The 16721-nt window shown below is 38.9% G+C and overlaps 1 protein-coding gene across 1 annotated transcript in view; it reads left to right on the forward strand.

The window, feature by feature from the left end:
- The window catches only part of LOC145994662 (zwei Ig domain protein zig-8-like), a 621183-nt gene that overhangs the window by 595173 nt on the left and 9289 nt on the right, over positions 1-16721 (forward strand). The window contains exons 5-6 of the mRNA XM_083130785.1: positions 5958-6126; positions 9999-10570. Coding sequence (XP_082986911.1) covers positions 5958-6126; positions 9999-10099 — 270 coding nt within the window. The 3' untranslated portion in view covers positions 10100-10570. The remainder of the gene's footprint in view (positions 1-5957; positions 6127-9998; positions 10571-16721) is intronic.

Below are 16721 nucleotides of genomic sequence, written 5' to 3' on the forward strand. Positions count from 1 at the left end.
AAAGCTAGGCGCCAACTCTGAAAATCAGGTGACAAGAAACCACCTACTAGCAATTGTGCATACTACAGATTGTTTCAAAAGTCAAACAACCCAAACTTTGAACATGTATATCATGAAAACGTAAGAGATATTTACGCCTGGTTTTCTGCACTAAACTGATCACTGGGTTAATAAATTTATTTTAGCATTTATCCAAATAACAGGAATTACATTATTTGAAAAACATTGTTAATTTGAAGAGAACATCTGAGAATTGATTTTCAACAATAAATACCAACACTTGAGAATTTGTGGGATCATTTGTTGGTGTTTGACTTGTCGTAAAACATATGCTTTGTGAGGTACTGCAGAAGCAGAGCATTTTTCTTTGAAAACTTCTTGCACCTGAGTGTAAGAATTAGTAGTAAAATACCCTTCAGCAAAGCACACACGCTGCTCCAATGTATACGCCATGCTGAATCAATTAAAAAAACAGGCACAGTAGCGGCGAAAGTGAGCGAAGAGAATTCACGATAACCAGGGGCAGTCTAGGATTCTCTCAAGAGTTCAATTTCGGCACAAAATCTTGATTTATGCTTTTTCATGTAAATGTATAGCCAATACTTAGGCACATGTTGCATGCGTCTGTTGACAATATTTCGAGCTGCTTATGTTGCCATCTACGGAGATATGTCCCAAACAATGTCACTTTTTCACTCAAACCATAAAATCGTCAGTCAAAAATCCATCAAATATTGCATATGACCAATATTGGTTGTAGAGATTGACATGGTATCAGTCATCAGACATTTAATTATGACCCTTCGATAATTTCTTTGATATTTTTCTCACTCAAAAGTTCATTTCTGGAAAAATTTTAACCCTGCCTTCCGCCAGTTATTAATTTATCTAATTTTTTATATGGCGTAAACTGATTACTGAATCTATGGAATGTTCACAACGTTGATAAAAAAATGCAAACTTACGCTGCACTAAAATTTGAACTTCAAAATTTCGTACATATTACAGCAAAAAATTACAGTCGCCAGGCTCCATGGCGACCTGGCAACCGGGATTTTTCGGGCCCTGGTTGAAGGAGCTGAGGAAGATATCGATAAATTGCCACCCCAGTAGCTGAACGGGAGGACTGACTGATTAACATTAAAATGTTGGTGAATCAGCACTAAGGCTATTTGCACCCCGTCATGGGGAGGCCAGTTCCAAAAGTAGAGCAGCGCTATCGAAAACATGTACTGAAGAAACCAGCACAAACGTAGTTAAATTGGTTAAATTTCTGAACAAATGGCGGGCTAACTTCACTGATCTCTAAACGTTTGCATTTCAGACCGTAGGTTCACAATTCTGTCAGTTTGTGCATGCATTGCTCCCCAGACTTGAAAAAAGAACATTTGCATGTGTATTAACCAACTGGTCGACTTGAGGACAAAGCCTGATGTTGAAACTATTCATTTTGACCAGTCGCTTTTATGGTCGAACATTTAATGCCGACCATATGAAAGACACTCGCTTGCTGGGATATTATTCTGCCACGACTTTGTATCTTGTCAAAATTAATGAGTTTTTCATCCGTTCTCCCATCCAGTAATGTACACCCTCCCTATGCGCGTATGTGCGTGTCGCTGCACTAAATATGTGAACATGCATGTGCTTCTAAATTGCACTGCCCATCTCACCTCGTCTCCCCCTCTACCACCACTCTTTTCAACATTGTTTCAACCTTTCTCCTCGACCAATGCACACCCTTCCCCTTCCTATCTCCGAACCGTTATGAAATTGGAGAAGGCTTTTTTTTCAGCGATCGGTTTCGCTTTGTGCGTTGCCCTGCGCAGATAGCATTTTTAATCTTTCTAAGCTTATTATTTCGTGATCTATACAAACGTAATGGTTTTCTATTAAAGACCATCCATGCAGCGTTTTATCTGATAGATATTATATGGAAGTTTACGCATTTGGCGATTAATTTATCACGTGATCGTCTATTTCATGAAACTTTTAATTTTCCAGTGATGGGATCCTCTAGTTGTTATACTCTTGAAAGAATGGATACATACATACATATATATATATATATATATATATATATATATATATATATATATATACAGATAGATATATATATATATAAATATATGCGGGGGGTGTACAGGGTGTTTCCGGGCTGATGAAACAAACTTTCAGGGATGATGGAGAACGGCACATGTTTCAATTTGAGATTAGGAACCCTGGTCCGAAACGACTTAGTCGAAAGTTATAAGCGAAAATCGGTGTATGAAGATGTAATACTTTTACATGTATTATCTGCACAAGTTTCACAAGCTGCTACATTCACAACAGTTGTTCAGAGTGGCGTCCTCCAGCTTCGCTGCAGGCATGACATCGTCGCACAAAGTTCCGGCGTACCCGTTGGAACAACCCTGGAGTCGCTCGAACAATGTCACAGGCAGCGATAATTGTTTGCAGACATGATTTTCGTGTACGGACAAGTAAATGGAAACAGTAGGGAGGCCGAAAGGTTTTATCGGGCCAAGTATCCACGTAGGAGACATCCGACCGACACCATGTTTCCAAGACCGTTCCAACGGTTAAAAGAAACAGGGCTGCACATGAAATGGGTGTCGCGCACAGTACTGTGTGGAAAATAATACGGGAACAGCAGCTACACCCCTACAATCGTCAGAAAGTGCAAGCTTTGACCTCACGTCGAGTTCAGCCAACGGTTACTGCAACGCTGTATGATCAATCGTAACTTTCCTGCGTATGTTCTCTTCTCGGATGAAGCCTGTTTCACCAGAGACGGAGTACAGAATACTCGCAACAGTCATGTATGGGCTACAGTTGTGACGAGCCATCTACAAAGATTTGCAGTGAACCTGTGGGCGGGCATGGTCAATGATTATCTAATCTTCTGCCTTCCCGCTTAACTGCACCAGTGTACCTTGTGTTTCTGCGAGACATACTCCCCGCGTTGTTGGAACATGGCCCACTTGATCTTCGTGAACGTATGTGGTTCCAACATGATGGAGCCCCAGCTCACTTTGAACGTACTGTTCGTAAACACGTGCGCCAGACGTTCCGTGAAAGGTGGATAGCAAGGGGAAGTCCTGTGCCGTGGCCAGCTCGGTCACCTGATCTGACCTCAATTGATTTCTTCTTGTGGGGTCATGTGAAAAGTCTTGTGTACGAGACACCTGTCGAGACTGCAGATGATCTCCTGGCAAGAATTCTCGCTGCCTGTGACATTATACCCGGGGTTGTTCCAACGGGTACGCCAGAACTTTGTGCAACGATGTCATGCCTGCAGCGAAGCTGGAGAACGCCACTTTGAACAACTGTTGTGAATGTAGCAGCTTGTGAAACTTGTGCAGGTAATAAAAGTATTACAATCTTCATACACCGATTTTCGCTTATAAATTTCGACTAAGTCGTTTCCGGACCAGAGTTCCTTATCCCTTTCAGGTACATGGGACATATGTGTCCCATGCCTTATTTTATCCACATTCTTCATATGATAGGGGTTACATGGACGCAAATATTATTATTGTTTCTTCCTAGATATATATTATTAGTTTCAAGTGTTTTTGTCGTCAACACGTATTATTTATACTGTTTTAGAAGCATCTAAATGTGGCAAGTATATAGCCTTGCATTTTGGATTATGTTTCGTAAAATATCTTGCAATTGTTTTCTAATTCACAAATACAATTCTGGTATTTGTAATTATTAACGTTTGTACAACATATTTTGATGAGTTTTATGCAAAACTATTAAAACAAGCTTTTAATCCAGAATTTAAGTAAAGTATTCAAAGAACGGTTTATGTACGTCACTGATCGTTCTCATTCGCACCCTTCTAACGACCGTGTTTCCTCCCTGATTATACGTTAGGAGGGCGAGGGAATCGAAGCTATTTAAAACCACGCGGGGTCAGTTCCACCACTGCAAACAGCTTTGGCAGGAGAAAACAGCTTGTTGCTTCCTGCTTTCTGCACCGCGCTTGGCAGAGACAGTGTTGCTACATGAAGGGAAATTTCTCTTGTGCAGGGATATGTAGGTACAATTTTACGTAAGATTTTATGGAAAATATAGAAGTTGCCGGAAGATTGGAAGTTGTCCGATTTTGTTTGGTTTGTTTTTCTTGTATGCCTGCATTAGTGTTTTATTTCTGTTATAACTAATAAATCTAGATGGAATAAATATATAGAATAAATAAGACTTGTTGCTGTAAAGCAGGTGAATTCTTCAGAATACGCCACTGGAATATACCATGTGTATCACCTAATGATATAATTTGCCATAGAGAATATAATTATAGCAAAGAAAACTGTGATGGATTTCATGTGGGCCTCAGGGTAACCGTGCCAACGATAGCGAACAAAAATGCACAATCGAGTAATTAGAGTACCGTAACAACAGATTTTGCCATATTGTCACTGACGAGAAATAATTGATTTTCGGCGCCTACACTAAACACTTAATAACGTCATTCACTGCTTTGTTGGGCAAAGGTTTGAACTCCTTTGTGAACGAATCACTTTGAAGGTCCATGCAAGGTTGGAGTGCTTCACACGAAGATCTGTATCGTCTTAAAGTTTCCTCAAAAACATACTTAATTATTTATCGTGCAGAACCAACCCTTGTAATGTCCTCTCTCGGAAAACGCTTAAATTATTCATTTGGGTATCTGTCTTGTATGTATATTTGTGATGCATTCTTGTGGGTTCTTCTTAGATATCTCAGGCACCTTCAGTACATTTCTATTACTCTCATGTGTGGTAATTTCTTTCTTTATCTTTTTCTTGCCATGTTACCAACCTTACTTTGCTTGTAATGTTATTGATTGCTCTCCTTACACCTTTTTCTCTTTTATTCTACGCTATTTATGTTCTGGCGTGCTTACACTTGACTGTTTTCATTCGCTTTTCCGTCTACTTGATTATTATTTTATATCTTTTGAACAAAGCTTATGTACATGAACCCAAACTGTGTCAATCGACAAAAACATGTTGACTTCAAAGTGCATAAACTGCTACTGATGGACTCTTGATGTATCAAAGTACACAAAGAAATGCATTTAACAGCTTCTGTTCTGTGCGATGCATCAAAATTGCATCAACTGAGTGCAGACAAGATAATTTCAAAGAAATCAAAATTGCATGTTGAACCGTGTCAATTGATGCATAAAAAGCCGTGACGTCGTTAATGTGGGCGGGACACTGTCACCTGCAAACTTCCACATGCCCCCTAAAATTTTCCGTGGTTTAGATTAAGTTTTTCTGTAATATTATAAAATCCCTCCAAATTATTCATTAGAAAACTTTTTATGTAGTACACAATCTGTTTCATTTTGGAACTATTGTATTATTGTGTGTGTGTGTGTGTGTGTGTGTGTGCGTGTGTGTGTAATTGCCATTATATATTAAAAACTTACAGAAAACTAATAAAAACTGTACATGACTACCAATCTCCATAATTCCCAGCTAAATACTCGTTAACATTAGGATCTCTTATTCTTGTTATCCTTGTCACCAATTGCAGTAATTGTTATTTAATCAAAACTGTAACTTCAACATTATTCATTAGCACTCTGTTTTACAACACCTCAGAAGGACAGTTTCATTGACAAAGCACGATAAATACCAGCACAGTCTATCTTCACATCTATTTACTGTCTATTTATAAAACCAAATTTGATCTCCCCAAAACACATCACCCCATCATCCCTGACCAAAGAGTGCATTAATCTTGATTCGATGCATTGCAAGTTCTGTGTGCATTTACAACATAAAGGATTTTTTGTATTAAATCCAATTTGTTTTAATGCAATTTCAATGTATTTTTTAATATAACAATCTCATTTTAAAGTAGAAAATAACAAGGAATATTAAAATGAACAACTAAAACAATTTGTATTATCCGATGAAGGATGAGCTATTTACAATGTGTTTTCTGTGTTTCAGGAAATCAACTACGACTCTCCACGGGGTGGAGTGAGTGTAATCACAGAGAAAGGTGACATCACCACGAGCTACTTGCTGATCCAAAGAGCTAAAGGTGCGGACTCTGGGAAGTACACGTGCAGCCCTTCCAACGCAAACCCCAAAACACTCATGGTCCATGTGCTCAACGGTAAGATTCATGCTTAACGTTTTTTCCTCATTGGCATTTATTGAAATATAGGAAATACCATTTTATTATCCTTGAACGTTATCTTCCATGCATTGATGATCTGTAGTTCTGGTTGCCTACATGCCAAGGGGCACATAATACTGAATACAAGTAAAAGGTTTCTACAAACTTTTATTGGTGGATAACTTGCAATCATTTTATTAGTAAGATAGACACAGTTGAAGCTTTTAATGGGAAATTCAGTTATGTTTTCTGATCAATAAGGGGTGTAAGGCCTGACCATCTGGTAAGACACCCAAAAGTCAATTTCACTTCCCCGTAGTAAGGGAAACCAGGGTAATCTCGAACAGAGAGGTAATGGCTAACACCAGGTTTTCTGCTTTGCTTCCTTGATAAGAGTGATCCAATTGGTGCTGCCACCTAGCGCCTGTCACAGATAATACGTTAAGCTTCTAGCAGGGTCGTTATTCTGCGAGGCATCGGAGCCAGCGGACAAAGATTTTTGTTTTCAACTTTGCTTGTAATGTATGTGCTGTGTTCGTTTCGAGTTAACTGGAGAATGTTATATTAGTTTTTGATGTCGTTTACTCTTGTAGATTGTACATTTATTTAGGCAATTTTCAAACACACTGGAATGCTCAATACAGCACGTGTGGTGATAATGAAAACAACAAGGCGCATAAAGGAAGTAATGGTGTTCGGCATTACCCTATATTAGGGTTCAACTCTTCAAAAGGAAAACCTTGAACAAAATATGTGTAGAAGTTATACATGAAGAGACCTGTCACCAACAAGCTTCCTGCAATAAAAATTGACCGAAGAGTTTTCTGCAGATACTTAAAAACAAGGTCAATATTCCTTATTTTTGACTATGTTTTATAAAGGTGAACGGCGAACACGATGTTGTACATTACCCAGAAAATTCCTGGCAATGCAGAACATGACAGCTGTGTCTTTTTCTTAGTTTCTTGTACAAAACAAATAATTTGGGAACCTTGTTAGTGTTACCTAATTGATTTTGAAGGGAAGGTATTAAGATTTCCTTAAAATCTGTGCAGATTTTTAAATATATTTTTAATATTTTCAAAGAATTACATAATTCGCCATAAAAGCTTAAGTGTTTGGCAATATCCCAGTTTCCCCTACATCCTGATAACTGCAATGTTGCAAGCCAACGAGGCTCTGGCGACTGGAACCACGGCCAGAATAATCCTCTGTGTTTGTTCTTATGTGTGCTGAGTGCCCTTCTTTACAGCTTGAGCTTTTAATACGTAAAGAGATTTTAGTCCTCGGAGAGGTGAGAGTTTTCGTTCCCGTCAAGTAATGAATGATTGAATAGTTTTAAAAATTGAAATAGCAAATTTTTAACAGCCATGTTTATATTCTTAGACACTGTTCTCAGTTTTGTTTTAGTTAGGGAGGTATTAACCGCCTATGCTGCAATGCCCATAATATAAAAAGGTCGGCCAAAAAGTAACGCACAATCCACTGTAGCTCGGGAATGGTAAGGACTTGCAACGTCCCTCTAGTGCACTTCTTAAAGTAAATTTATACCACGGCTACAGATATCTTAATCTCAGGGGATAGGTTCTTTATTCGAGAATTCCAAATAAGAAAGCGTTTTATAGCTAAGAGGATATATTTAAATGCGGCTCTACCGTATATTCTGAAAACTATACACAATACAGAGAAAATATATAGCGAAGCTTGTATATACATTGAAATATATATATATATATATATATATATATATATATATATATATATATATGAATAATTGAAAGGAAATCTTCTTCTTTCTTCTCGTAATTTCTGGGAAAAAGGCTGCTTCTTCTTTTCTTCTCACAATTTTGGGAAAAGGCTTCTTCTTCTTTCCTTCCTTCTATTTTGGTAAAAGGCTTCTTCTTCTTTTATCAATCTCCTCTATGATAAAATATGGAAAGGCTCTTTCTTCTTTCATCAATTTCTTCTATAGGAAATAAAGGCTTCTTCTTCTTTCGTCAATTTCTTCTATGACAAAATATATTAAATACTTCTTCTTTCTTCAATTTCCACTTCTTTTCTTTGGTAAAAGGATAATCTTCCTTTCTTTCTTCTACCTTTTATGACAATCTCTTTCTTCTATTCACAAAAAATAGTCATCCCCTTTTATTCATCGCTGTTCTTATTTCCTCTATTCATATCAATTCTTATTTCTTCTTTCAGCAGCAATTCTTATTATCTTCTATATTCCGTCGAGATATTCTTATATTCTCGATAAATCCTTCTATTTATTCTTTCCACAGCAAATTTTTATTTCTTCCATTCTTCTTTGCCACTGGAAAAAGTCTTATTTCTCTCATTTATGGCAAATATTCTCTTATCATGTATCTTCTCAATAATATAGACAAATCATTATGCTGCATTCCTTGTAGAGAATTGAACCAAAGCTATAGAGGATTTTTAGGGGCGTCTAATCTGACAATAACACCTCCTCCTAAAACAACAACCAAGGGAAATAACCAGGATCGCTAATAACAAGCGCTGCCGATGGCCCAGTGCGACTAATAAGGAGCGCAACCGTAAAGTGCTTCGGGACGTCTAATTTGACAACAGCGCCACCGCGGACAAGCAACCAAAACATGGCGACGTTCTCCTCGCCATAGGTATTAAATCAAATTTTGATCACTAGGATCAGAAAGGAGATACATTTGTGAATTCATTTGCTCACTTATTAACTTTCCTAATTGTTTCATATATGAGCATATTCTTAATTATCTTAATTAGCTATTTACAACATTTCATTCACTCCTTCTATAATTTTTATACTCTTACTTTATATATTTTGCATTTACTGTAATATATATAATCGCTCTTCTCCGCTCCAAGTTTCTACAGTGAACTCTGCTTTCCTTCATATGGCGTGCTGCAATCTATCGTTGCTCTCGGGTAACAGTTCTTCCTTGCGTTTTTTCATTGTGTCGTCGGAACTGGCACGTGACAGACTATGGAAATGAAATTTTGTAGGTAGAAGCATTGGTTCTTTAGTCCTTTGGAAATGTCACTCAATGTATGATCCCTGTGCTTCAACTCTTTAGGTTTGTCTTGACACCACTTTATCACACACGCAATGAGCTCGTTGTCATCTCCAAACTGTTTTCCGCGCAGATGAGCCTTTAGTTGTCCAAACAGATAGAAATCCGATGTCGCTAGTTCAGGACTGTATGGGGGTTGTGGCACCACTGTCCACCCCAGATGGCCAATCTTCTGAACTGTCATGATTGCAGCATGCGTTTGTTCGTTATCGTGATGCAACTTGATGTCCATTGCGCGTAACTCTGGCCTCTTTGTTCTTTGTTAGGTGTTGGTTAGGTGGTAAAGGACCAATGCTTCTACATACAAAATGTCATTACCCTAGTCCGTACCATTCCCGAGCTACAGTGGATTGAGCGTTACTTTTTGACCAACCTTTGTAAAAACCAATAAATCAATTTCTGATCAAAAATGCAACTATAACTCATTAAGTAAACTTCTTGGAAATGAAATATGATTCTCATATTATATCATTTTACTCTGTGAATTGTTCTAACTATATACACATACTGAATATAGCGTTATGGGAACAGGCCTATAGTAATTTATTAGATTAGATACAGGGGCGATGAAAACAATGGGTTTCCACCAGTGATGTGCCATAGGAAACACATCACAATTTTTTTTCAATACTGCTGTCACAATATTAAAAGTTACCCCTTGCAGTGGGAAATAAATACCAAATGATAGGTTTGGACTCGATGTAGCTTAGTTTCTGCTAGTGGCGTCAGCGATAATATGGTCCATTCTCAACGCTTTGCGAACTTGTAACTAACATTGCCCATTTTCCATCTTCACAGGCGAACATCCTGCAGCGATGCAACACGGAGGACAATTGAGGCTAGAGTATCCAGTGAGTGCCTTTCTCCTCAGCGTGATCGTGACCCTCATTGGCTCCTGAGTGATGACGTATTCAAACTTCCAGTAAGAACCCCGATTGTGCCTCCAACATTTCATAAACGAAACTCCCAATACGTACGAGTTCGATTCAAGAAGTGACAATTAAAAAAAACAATGAAAAAATCTGTGAAAAATAATTTTTGTGTTTGAAAACAATTTCAGTTGTTACGCAACGTAAGGGATCAAACGATCGATTTTTTTTAATGGATTCTAGAAGAGAGGACAGAGATCCATAATAACATTTGAGTGTCAGCGCGAGGATAGGATACGAACTAATGTTATTTGGAAGTGATGTTCCTCAGTGTGTTCAATGTGTCCACAAAGAATGAAAGAAAATTGATGACGTGACCCGAGTACGGAGAACTACTTCAGAATTATCGTTTTCTGATTATGTGTGGTCAAGATGTTTTTATGAGTCCGTCCTGTGGTGATTTTATAAAACAGAATGATCGGAAAAACAACTGAGCATCAGGTAATAGATTTATCTTAGTGCTTTTTCTTGACAATTAATATGTTAACGGACACAACTGTTGGATTTGTTTCAGTGATAACGAGTAATTTCTCTTGATACTGTTCTTTGGTTACCACTATACCTGAATGTAATTACAAATTAAGCATATGCGAATTTCCTTTTTTACTCCTAGCTCTTTTCAGTTCTTACGGCGGGCGCTCTAGAAGCTGGCAGGGGAAGTAGGGAGTGGGGATTACGCCGCAGACCAAACAGACAACAGCAGTGGCGCCGAGTGACAGGACGCGGCAGAAAAAAGTACTACTTGAACCTCGTTCTACTGGCTGCTGCGTTTCGTATCGCGCTGGATTGGTCGCTTCCCCGCTCCCCACTTCCCCTCCCAGCTTCTAGAGCGCCCGCCATAAGAACTGAAAAGAGTTATAACGAAGCCTTTTTCTTAATATTAGTTTAAAAGTAATCTAAAACGCTTTATTTGTTAAAATAAAATCTGCACTTGTAAAGTCAGTCTGGCGAAAGCTTTATAAGCACAACTAAAATATGGCAGTTGAAATAATTTGATTGCTTCGTTTGTAATTATATTGAGATTAGTGTTCTGCATTATATATATATATATATATATATATATATATATATATATATATATATACAATTCAAACAGTTAAGTTTGTATACATATATATACATAGTATAATATATGTGTATGTGTAGAGTGGGAAATGTGGAACCTTCCATGTAACATACCAGCGTGTCTCAACCCAACCAAAGGGTCGCTGCCGTCAATTATACTGGGCTGTTAGATCATTAGATCCGGTAGTTTGCAACTAATTTAAACACAATTTTTTTTTTTTTATCAAGCCTGGACGTAATCGAACTACTACTCTTTATGACGGTTATAATTCATTTGTTAATATTTTGATTTCAAGGGTGCATATTAAAAAAGGTAAAGTGCTCCCCTGTGCTTAGCACCACGCCATGAAGGCGTATAGGGGGTGTGGGTGTAACGCCCCACACTTTCTTGATCCGCTCGTGAGTGGGGGTGATGTGATCAGCATCACGCCCCTGACCGCCTTTACCCCCCCCAGGGTTTCCCCCAGGTACCCATGTCATTCGACGCTGGGTGGGCGCCGGGGCAGCTTCCAACGTTAGAAAAGTTCCCGAATTTGAACCGGCCGGGGATCAAACCCTGGACCTTTAGCATGGTAGTCAGAAGTGTTACCGACTGAGCCACCGCGGCCACTATTAATGTATAAGGTTTTAAAAATTAGGAAGGCATCGAGACATCGACTTTTTAAAACTTTAGTTTATTTGGGCGTGGTCTCACGAAACCACTGTAATAGATAATCAGGCAGACCCAACAATCCATTGTCCTGAAACATTAATTATCCCTTCTCATTGTTGATGTAAAAAATGAACGTAAAATAGCAGAAATAGGGAATTGTAAAGTGGACAGGACACTTTTGGACACCCTGTACCCGCTCCCATTGAGCCAATTGCGTCTTTCTCCGTCGCTTACCTTGTACGCACCATGTAAGTGCCGGAACCTACATTAGTACTGTTCACTTAAGATATTTCTCCACCGTTGCTTCCATTAGATTTTACAGCATCCCATCTGATCTTCTGCTAAAACAAAAGTTTCCAGCTTAAAGGAAGGGAAGAGGACGGCCCATAACAGAGGCGGCCAATCTAGTTTCATCTGTTGTCGAGGTGGTGGCCGCTCCCTAGGGAGGCCGGGATGTCTCCCGACTGACCTGCAGGAAAGACAAAAAGGATCCCGCGTTGATCCTTCCCGTAATGGCTAGATCCCTGACCATGTTCGACAGTGTTGCCAGATCTCGTATGGGGGAAATCTCAGGCTTCTCCGATAATCCCCTGGTAAAGTAAAGCAGGATATAATGACGCAAATTGAATAGAACAGCAAGGGGGGTTTTGGAAGATGGGGGTACGGAAAGCAAGACGGATTAGCTTTGTCCCTTCGTAGGTTGCATTCCCTCCCTGGCGCCGAAACCCGAGGCAGACATGTTTCTTTTCGAGTTTTACTTTTAATTTTACCGGCGATGTGAATTGGGTTCGACTCTTCTCGTAATTTGATCAAGGTACAGGCTTTCATTTGGATTATGCACCTCCCGTACGCTATATTCGCCGTTGTGCTGTTTGTTTATGAATTCTGTTCTTCTTTACCTTTAGAAGATACTGTAAAATTTACAATACCGTTAAAATTGAGGTGCAGTCATGACGTCACCTTTCTGTGCTGTGACTAGAACGAAAAGTAAATACAGGGTGTCTCATAAGTAATTGCGCAAACTAACACAGGTGAAAGTACACGATAATAGAAGCAAAAAAGCCTCAGTAAACATGGGTCCGCAAACGAGCTGTTTTCGAGATAATTGTGAATGTGTGGTTACAAGCCGCCACTAACTTCAGTTTGTAAACGTCGTCCTAGTTAGTAAAATGCTAATAATGTGTGCGAATGTGTGATTAAAAGCCGTCACTGATTGCATTTTGTAAACACAGAGTGCTTTACTCCTTGCGCGTTCCCAGGTTTGCTCTTTCTTTACAAAACAGAAGATCTCCGATAGGTGGCGTTGTAATCAAACAGGATGGATACAATCAGTACAGATAATTGTACATGCTTGTAACCAATTCAGAAATAAACCGGGGGTGTTCGAAAGGATTTTAGCAACTAGGACGACGTTTATAAACAATGAAGTCAGTGGTGGCTTGTAATCACACATTCGCGATTATCTCGAAAACGGCTCGTTTGCAGACCCATGTTTACTGAGAATTTTTTTCTTCTATTATCGTGTACTTTCACCTGTGTCAGTTTGCGCTATTACTTTTGAGACACCCTGTATTGAGCAAGTAACTGCTTGGAATGTTATACAGGCATTCATGATGTATTTAGTAGTCATTTATCTATTAGTCTTTACACTTCTGCAGAGGATTAAAACCTCCAATTACAGAATGTGTAGACTTCTATGCGAATTTATAAACACATACTTACACACACATCACATATAACACACACATGCTTATAGGCCTATGACCTTGTCCCTTTTTATAAGTTGGTCTTTCCGATGGCGTCATCACCTTGTAATCAAGAGGTCCCAGGTTCGATACCCGCTGCAGGCACATAGTGGTTCGAATCCCACTAAAACCATAGGTTCAGTCCCGATTAGCCTATCTGTGCATAAAGCGGACTCCAAAAGAAACAAAAATAAATAATTCTATAACCTTTTAATCCTTTTGTCTTAACCTGTTAGTTTGTTTGAATATTTTCTCCAGACCAATACATCCCAAGTAGAGGGTTTAACTTTCTATTTAATGATTGACAAAGAATATTTAAATTAAAGGATTGGTTCCCGACGCTTGCGGTTTATAAAGGCTGCCTGATACGTAAGGCGAGTCGGATTTTGGTTGTTAATCTTAGTCTACTTAGCTAATCGCAACGATGATGATGAGATGAAACTCATGATGGTTCATTCACAAAGGTCACCCATGACCAGTCCTGGACTCGAACCCGGTAACTACTCTGGTGAAAGTCGACCACTTTCGTCCACTGAACATTCTTGGAACTGAAACACACATTTGTTTACACATATAAAATCAATAAAATCCGGAAGTTTGAATTGCGTTGCAATGTCATAACTCGGGAACGAGTCAAAAGAAATAATTTATTTCAACAAACCACACATGGTACAGCGAGTTTCATACATTCCACTTAATACACGTTATTCTACATTGACCAGCAACAGCAATTAAATTACATTGCTATTTCGGGTCAAAGAACTGGAACGTCAACTGCAAACATTTCAGTTTCATAAACGTTAATTTGCGCTGTTTTCTGTTGTGGTCGCCGCATCATGGACTCGTAATGAGTTGAAAATGTAGCCAGAAATTTTGTCTGACCGCAGCGTTTATCAGTCATTTAATCCTTACCTTTTAACCCGCACACGAGCATGCACGTCCATTTGCTTAACGCTTCGTAGGATGCAAACAACAAGCGCCATCTACCGTTCGCTGAAACTGGGTGGTGCCACTCGAACAAGCCTTCGTCGAATGCTAAAGTGGATATTCTATATCATAGGGTAAACCTATAAATCTCTCCGTGGTGTACTGAATATCGTGACTGGCTGCGAAGCTACAGGCCCCGAGTTCGAATTCCAGCATGTGTGTTCTTTGTATTTCTTCATCAATTTAATCATATCATCACTCATCCTCATCTTCACGAATAGCCAAAAGTGACACAAAAATGAAGTAAAGTAAACCAAATGCATCAGTCAATCAACCTTAGAAGCAAATCATATATTCTGACCGCTGTAGGCTATCCCAAGTTAAGGGTTTAGTATGGGGTCTTACGGGCTTTTACATTTGAGATCATCACCCCCAAATAAGACTGCTTTTGTTAGTAAGGGAGGACGGCGTTGACATTCAAAGGCAAACGAAATTAATATGCACTAGGTATATTGAATGTAATGTTATCATTTTCTACCTTTTCTCTAAATTCCACTCAACTTAGAAACACGTATTAGTTTCTTGCCTTTTTGCCGATTTGGGGGCGGGTAAAAATAACAGCCCGCCAGAGGGAAGGGGAAGGGAATGTACAGCAAAGATTGGTCAATTAGGCTTCCGTGGGTGTCAAATGGCTTCTTCCGTATGTTGTTTCGAGTGGTTCTTGAAGCTGGTAGGAGGCAATGAACGGTTTTGCTCCTTTGGAATAAGTTAATATTATTCTAAGTGCAAAATTTTTATGATTATTTTACCAGCTCATCTTAATTTCTTTTAAGATTAAGTGTTCCCCAGAGCCATCGATTTGTCTTGCTCGTAACGGTGGCACACTAACTTTTGTTTCTCTGTGTACCGCAACAGCCATTTAATGCGCAGTGGAACCTTCTTCTTCTGCTGCGCATCATATGGCAACATTGTCTATATAAGCACCACGCTGTTCTCTTAACTATGAATCGTCAACAGGAAGGCTGGATTGTTTGAAAAGCAATGTAAAATAAAACAAAATGCCTGTTTCTTTTTTGCGTCTCTTTTCTGCCTATTTTTGGCTCAACTCAACGTTGAAAATGAATGATGCTTAGATTAAATCAACGAAGGGGCATTCACAAAGAAATACATTTGCAAAGGGGGTATTTGGTGGGGTCATCACCCACTCCTTTGGGTCAGCATTAGTGAAATAACAAGAACTTCCAGATGCAAGAAAGAGCTGGTAGAAGTTGCCTTAAAATTTACAATATTTTACCGTTAAAATTGAACACTCTACCAGTCAATTTACTAAAACCAAACGAAATCGTTATTTATTAAAATTTGGGAGCGAATTTACAATACCGGAAGTATCTTCAATTGCTTTCACATTCGGCATACTCACTAAATTTGGCCTTGTAATCACGAATCTGCAGTTAAGATTTGGCGGTCACGTCTAGAAACTGCAAAATAAGTCGAAAGAAGTGGGTCTGTGAACGGAGTAAACCTTGATTTATGAAGGAAACAAGAATTTTCTGAAATGATTAGCGTTTAAAAACTATGTTCATGATGATCCTGAATTTTAACTATGCTTGCGTAACCTAACCTAACCTAACCTTACCGTGAATGGTTCGTAGGCCAAATATGTTTCTGTTTTTTACGAAAGACGCCATTTTCTCACTTATTGCACAACACTTGAGCAACCTTCGCATGTCACTTGTTCATATCATAAAACATGGTTGCCATGTTAGTGTATGGACAATCAGAGCGGTAACTTCTGCCCGTTATTTGCAATTTGTAGACGTGACCGCCAAATTTTAACTGCAGATTCATGATTACGAGGCCTAAATTAGTGAGTATGCCGACTTTCAAACAAATTGGAGATACGTCCGGTATTGTAATTGATTGATCGATTTAGTTTATTTTGCTTCGCGTTTTGTGCCTCTTGGCTAATTTGCAAAGATGAGGATGAGTGAAGAAATGATGAAATTGATAAATGGACATTCACAAGCTACCAAGCCCGAGCGGGATTCAAACCCGGGACCCTTGGCGTCGCAACGCGATGTGCTAACCACTCGGCCACAGGGTCCGGCAGTATTGTAAATTAATACCAAAATTTGAATATATTATCATACATAATGATAGGTAATGATTATAAATTGCAGTTACGTGTACATAAATATATTTT

The sequence above is a fragment of the Lepisma saccharinum genome, chromosome 11, assembly GCF_977018435.1.
Source record: "Lepisma saccharinum chromosome 11, izLepSacc3.1, whole genome shotgun sequence".
NCBI classification, from domain to species: domain Eukaryota; kingdom Metazoa; phylum Arthropoda; class Insecta; order Zygentoma; family Lepismatidae; genus Lepisma; species Lepisma saccharinum.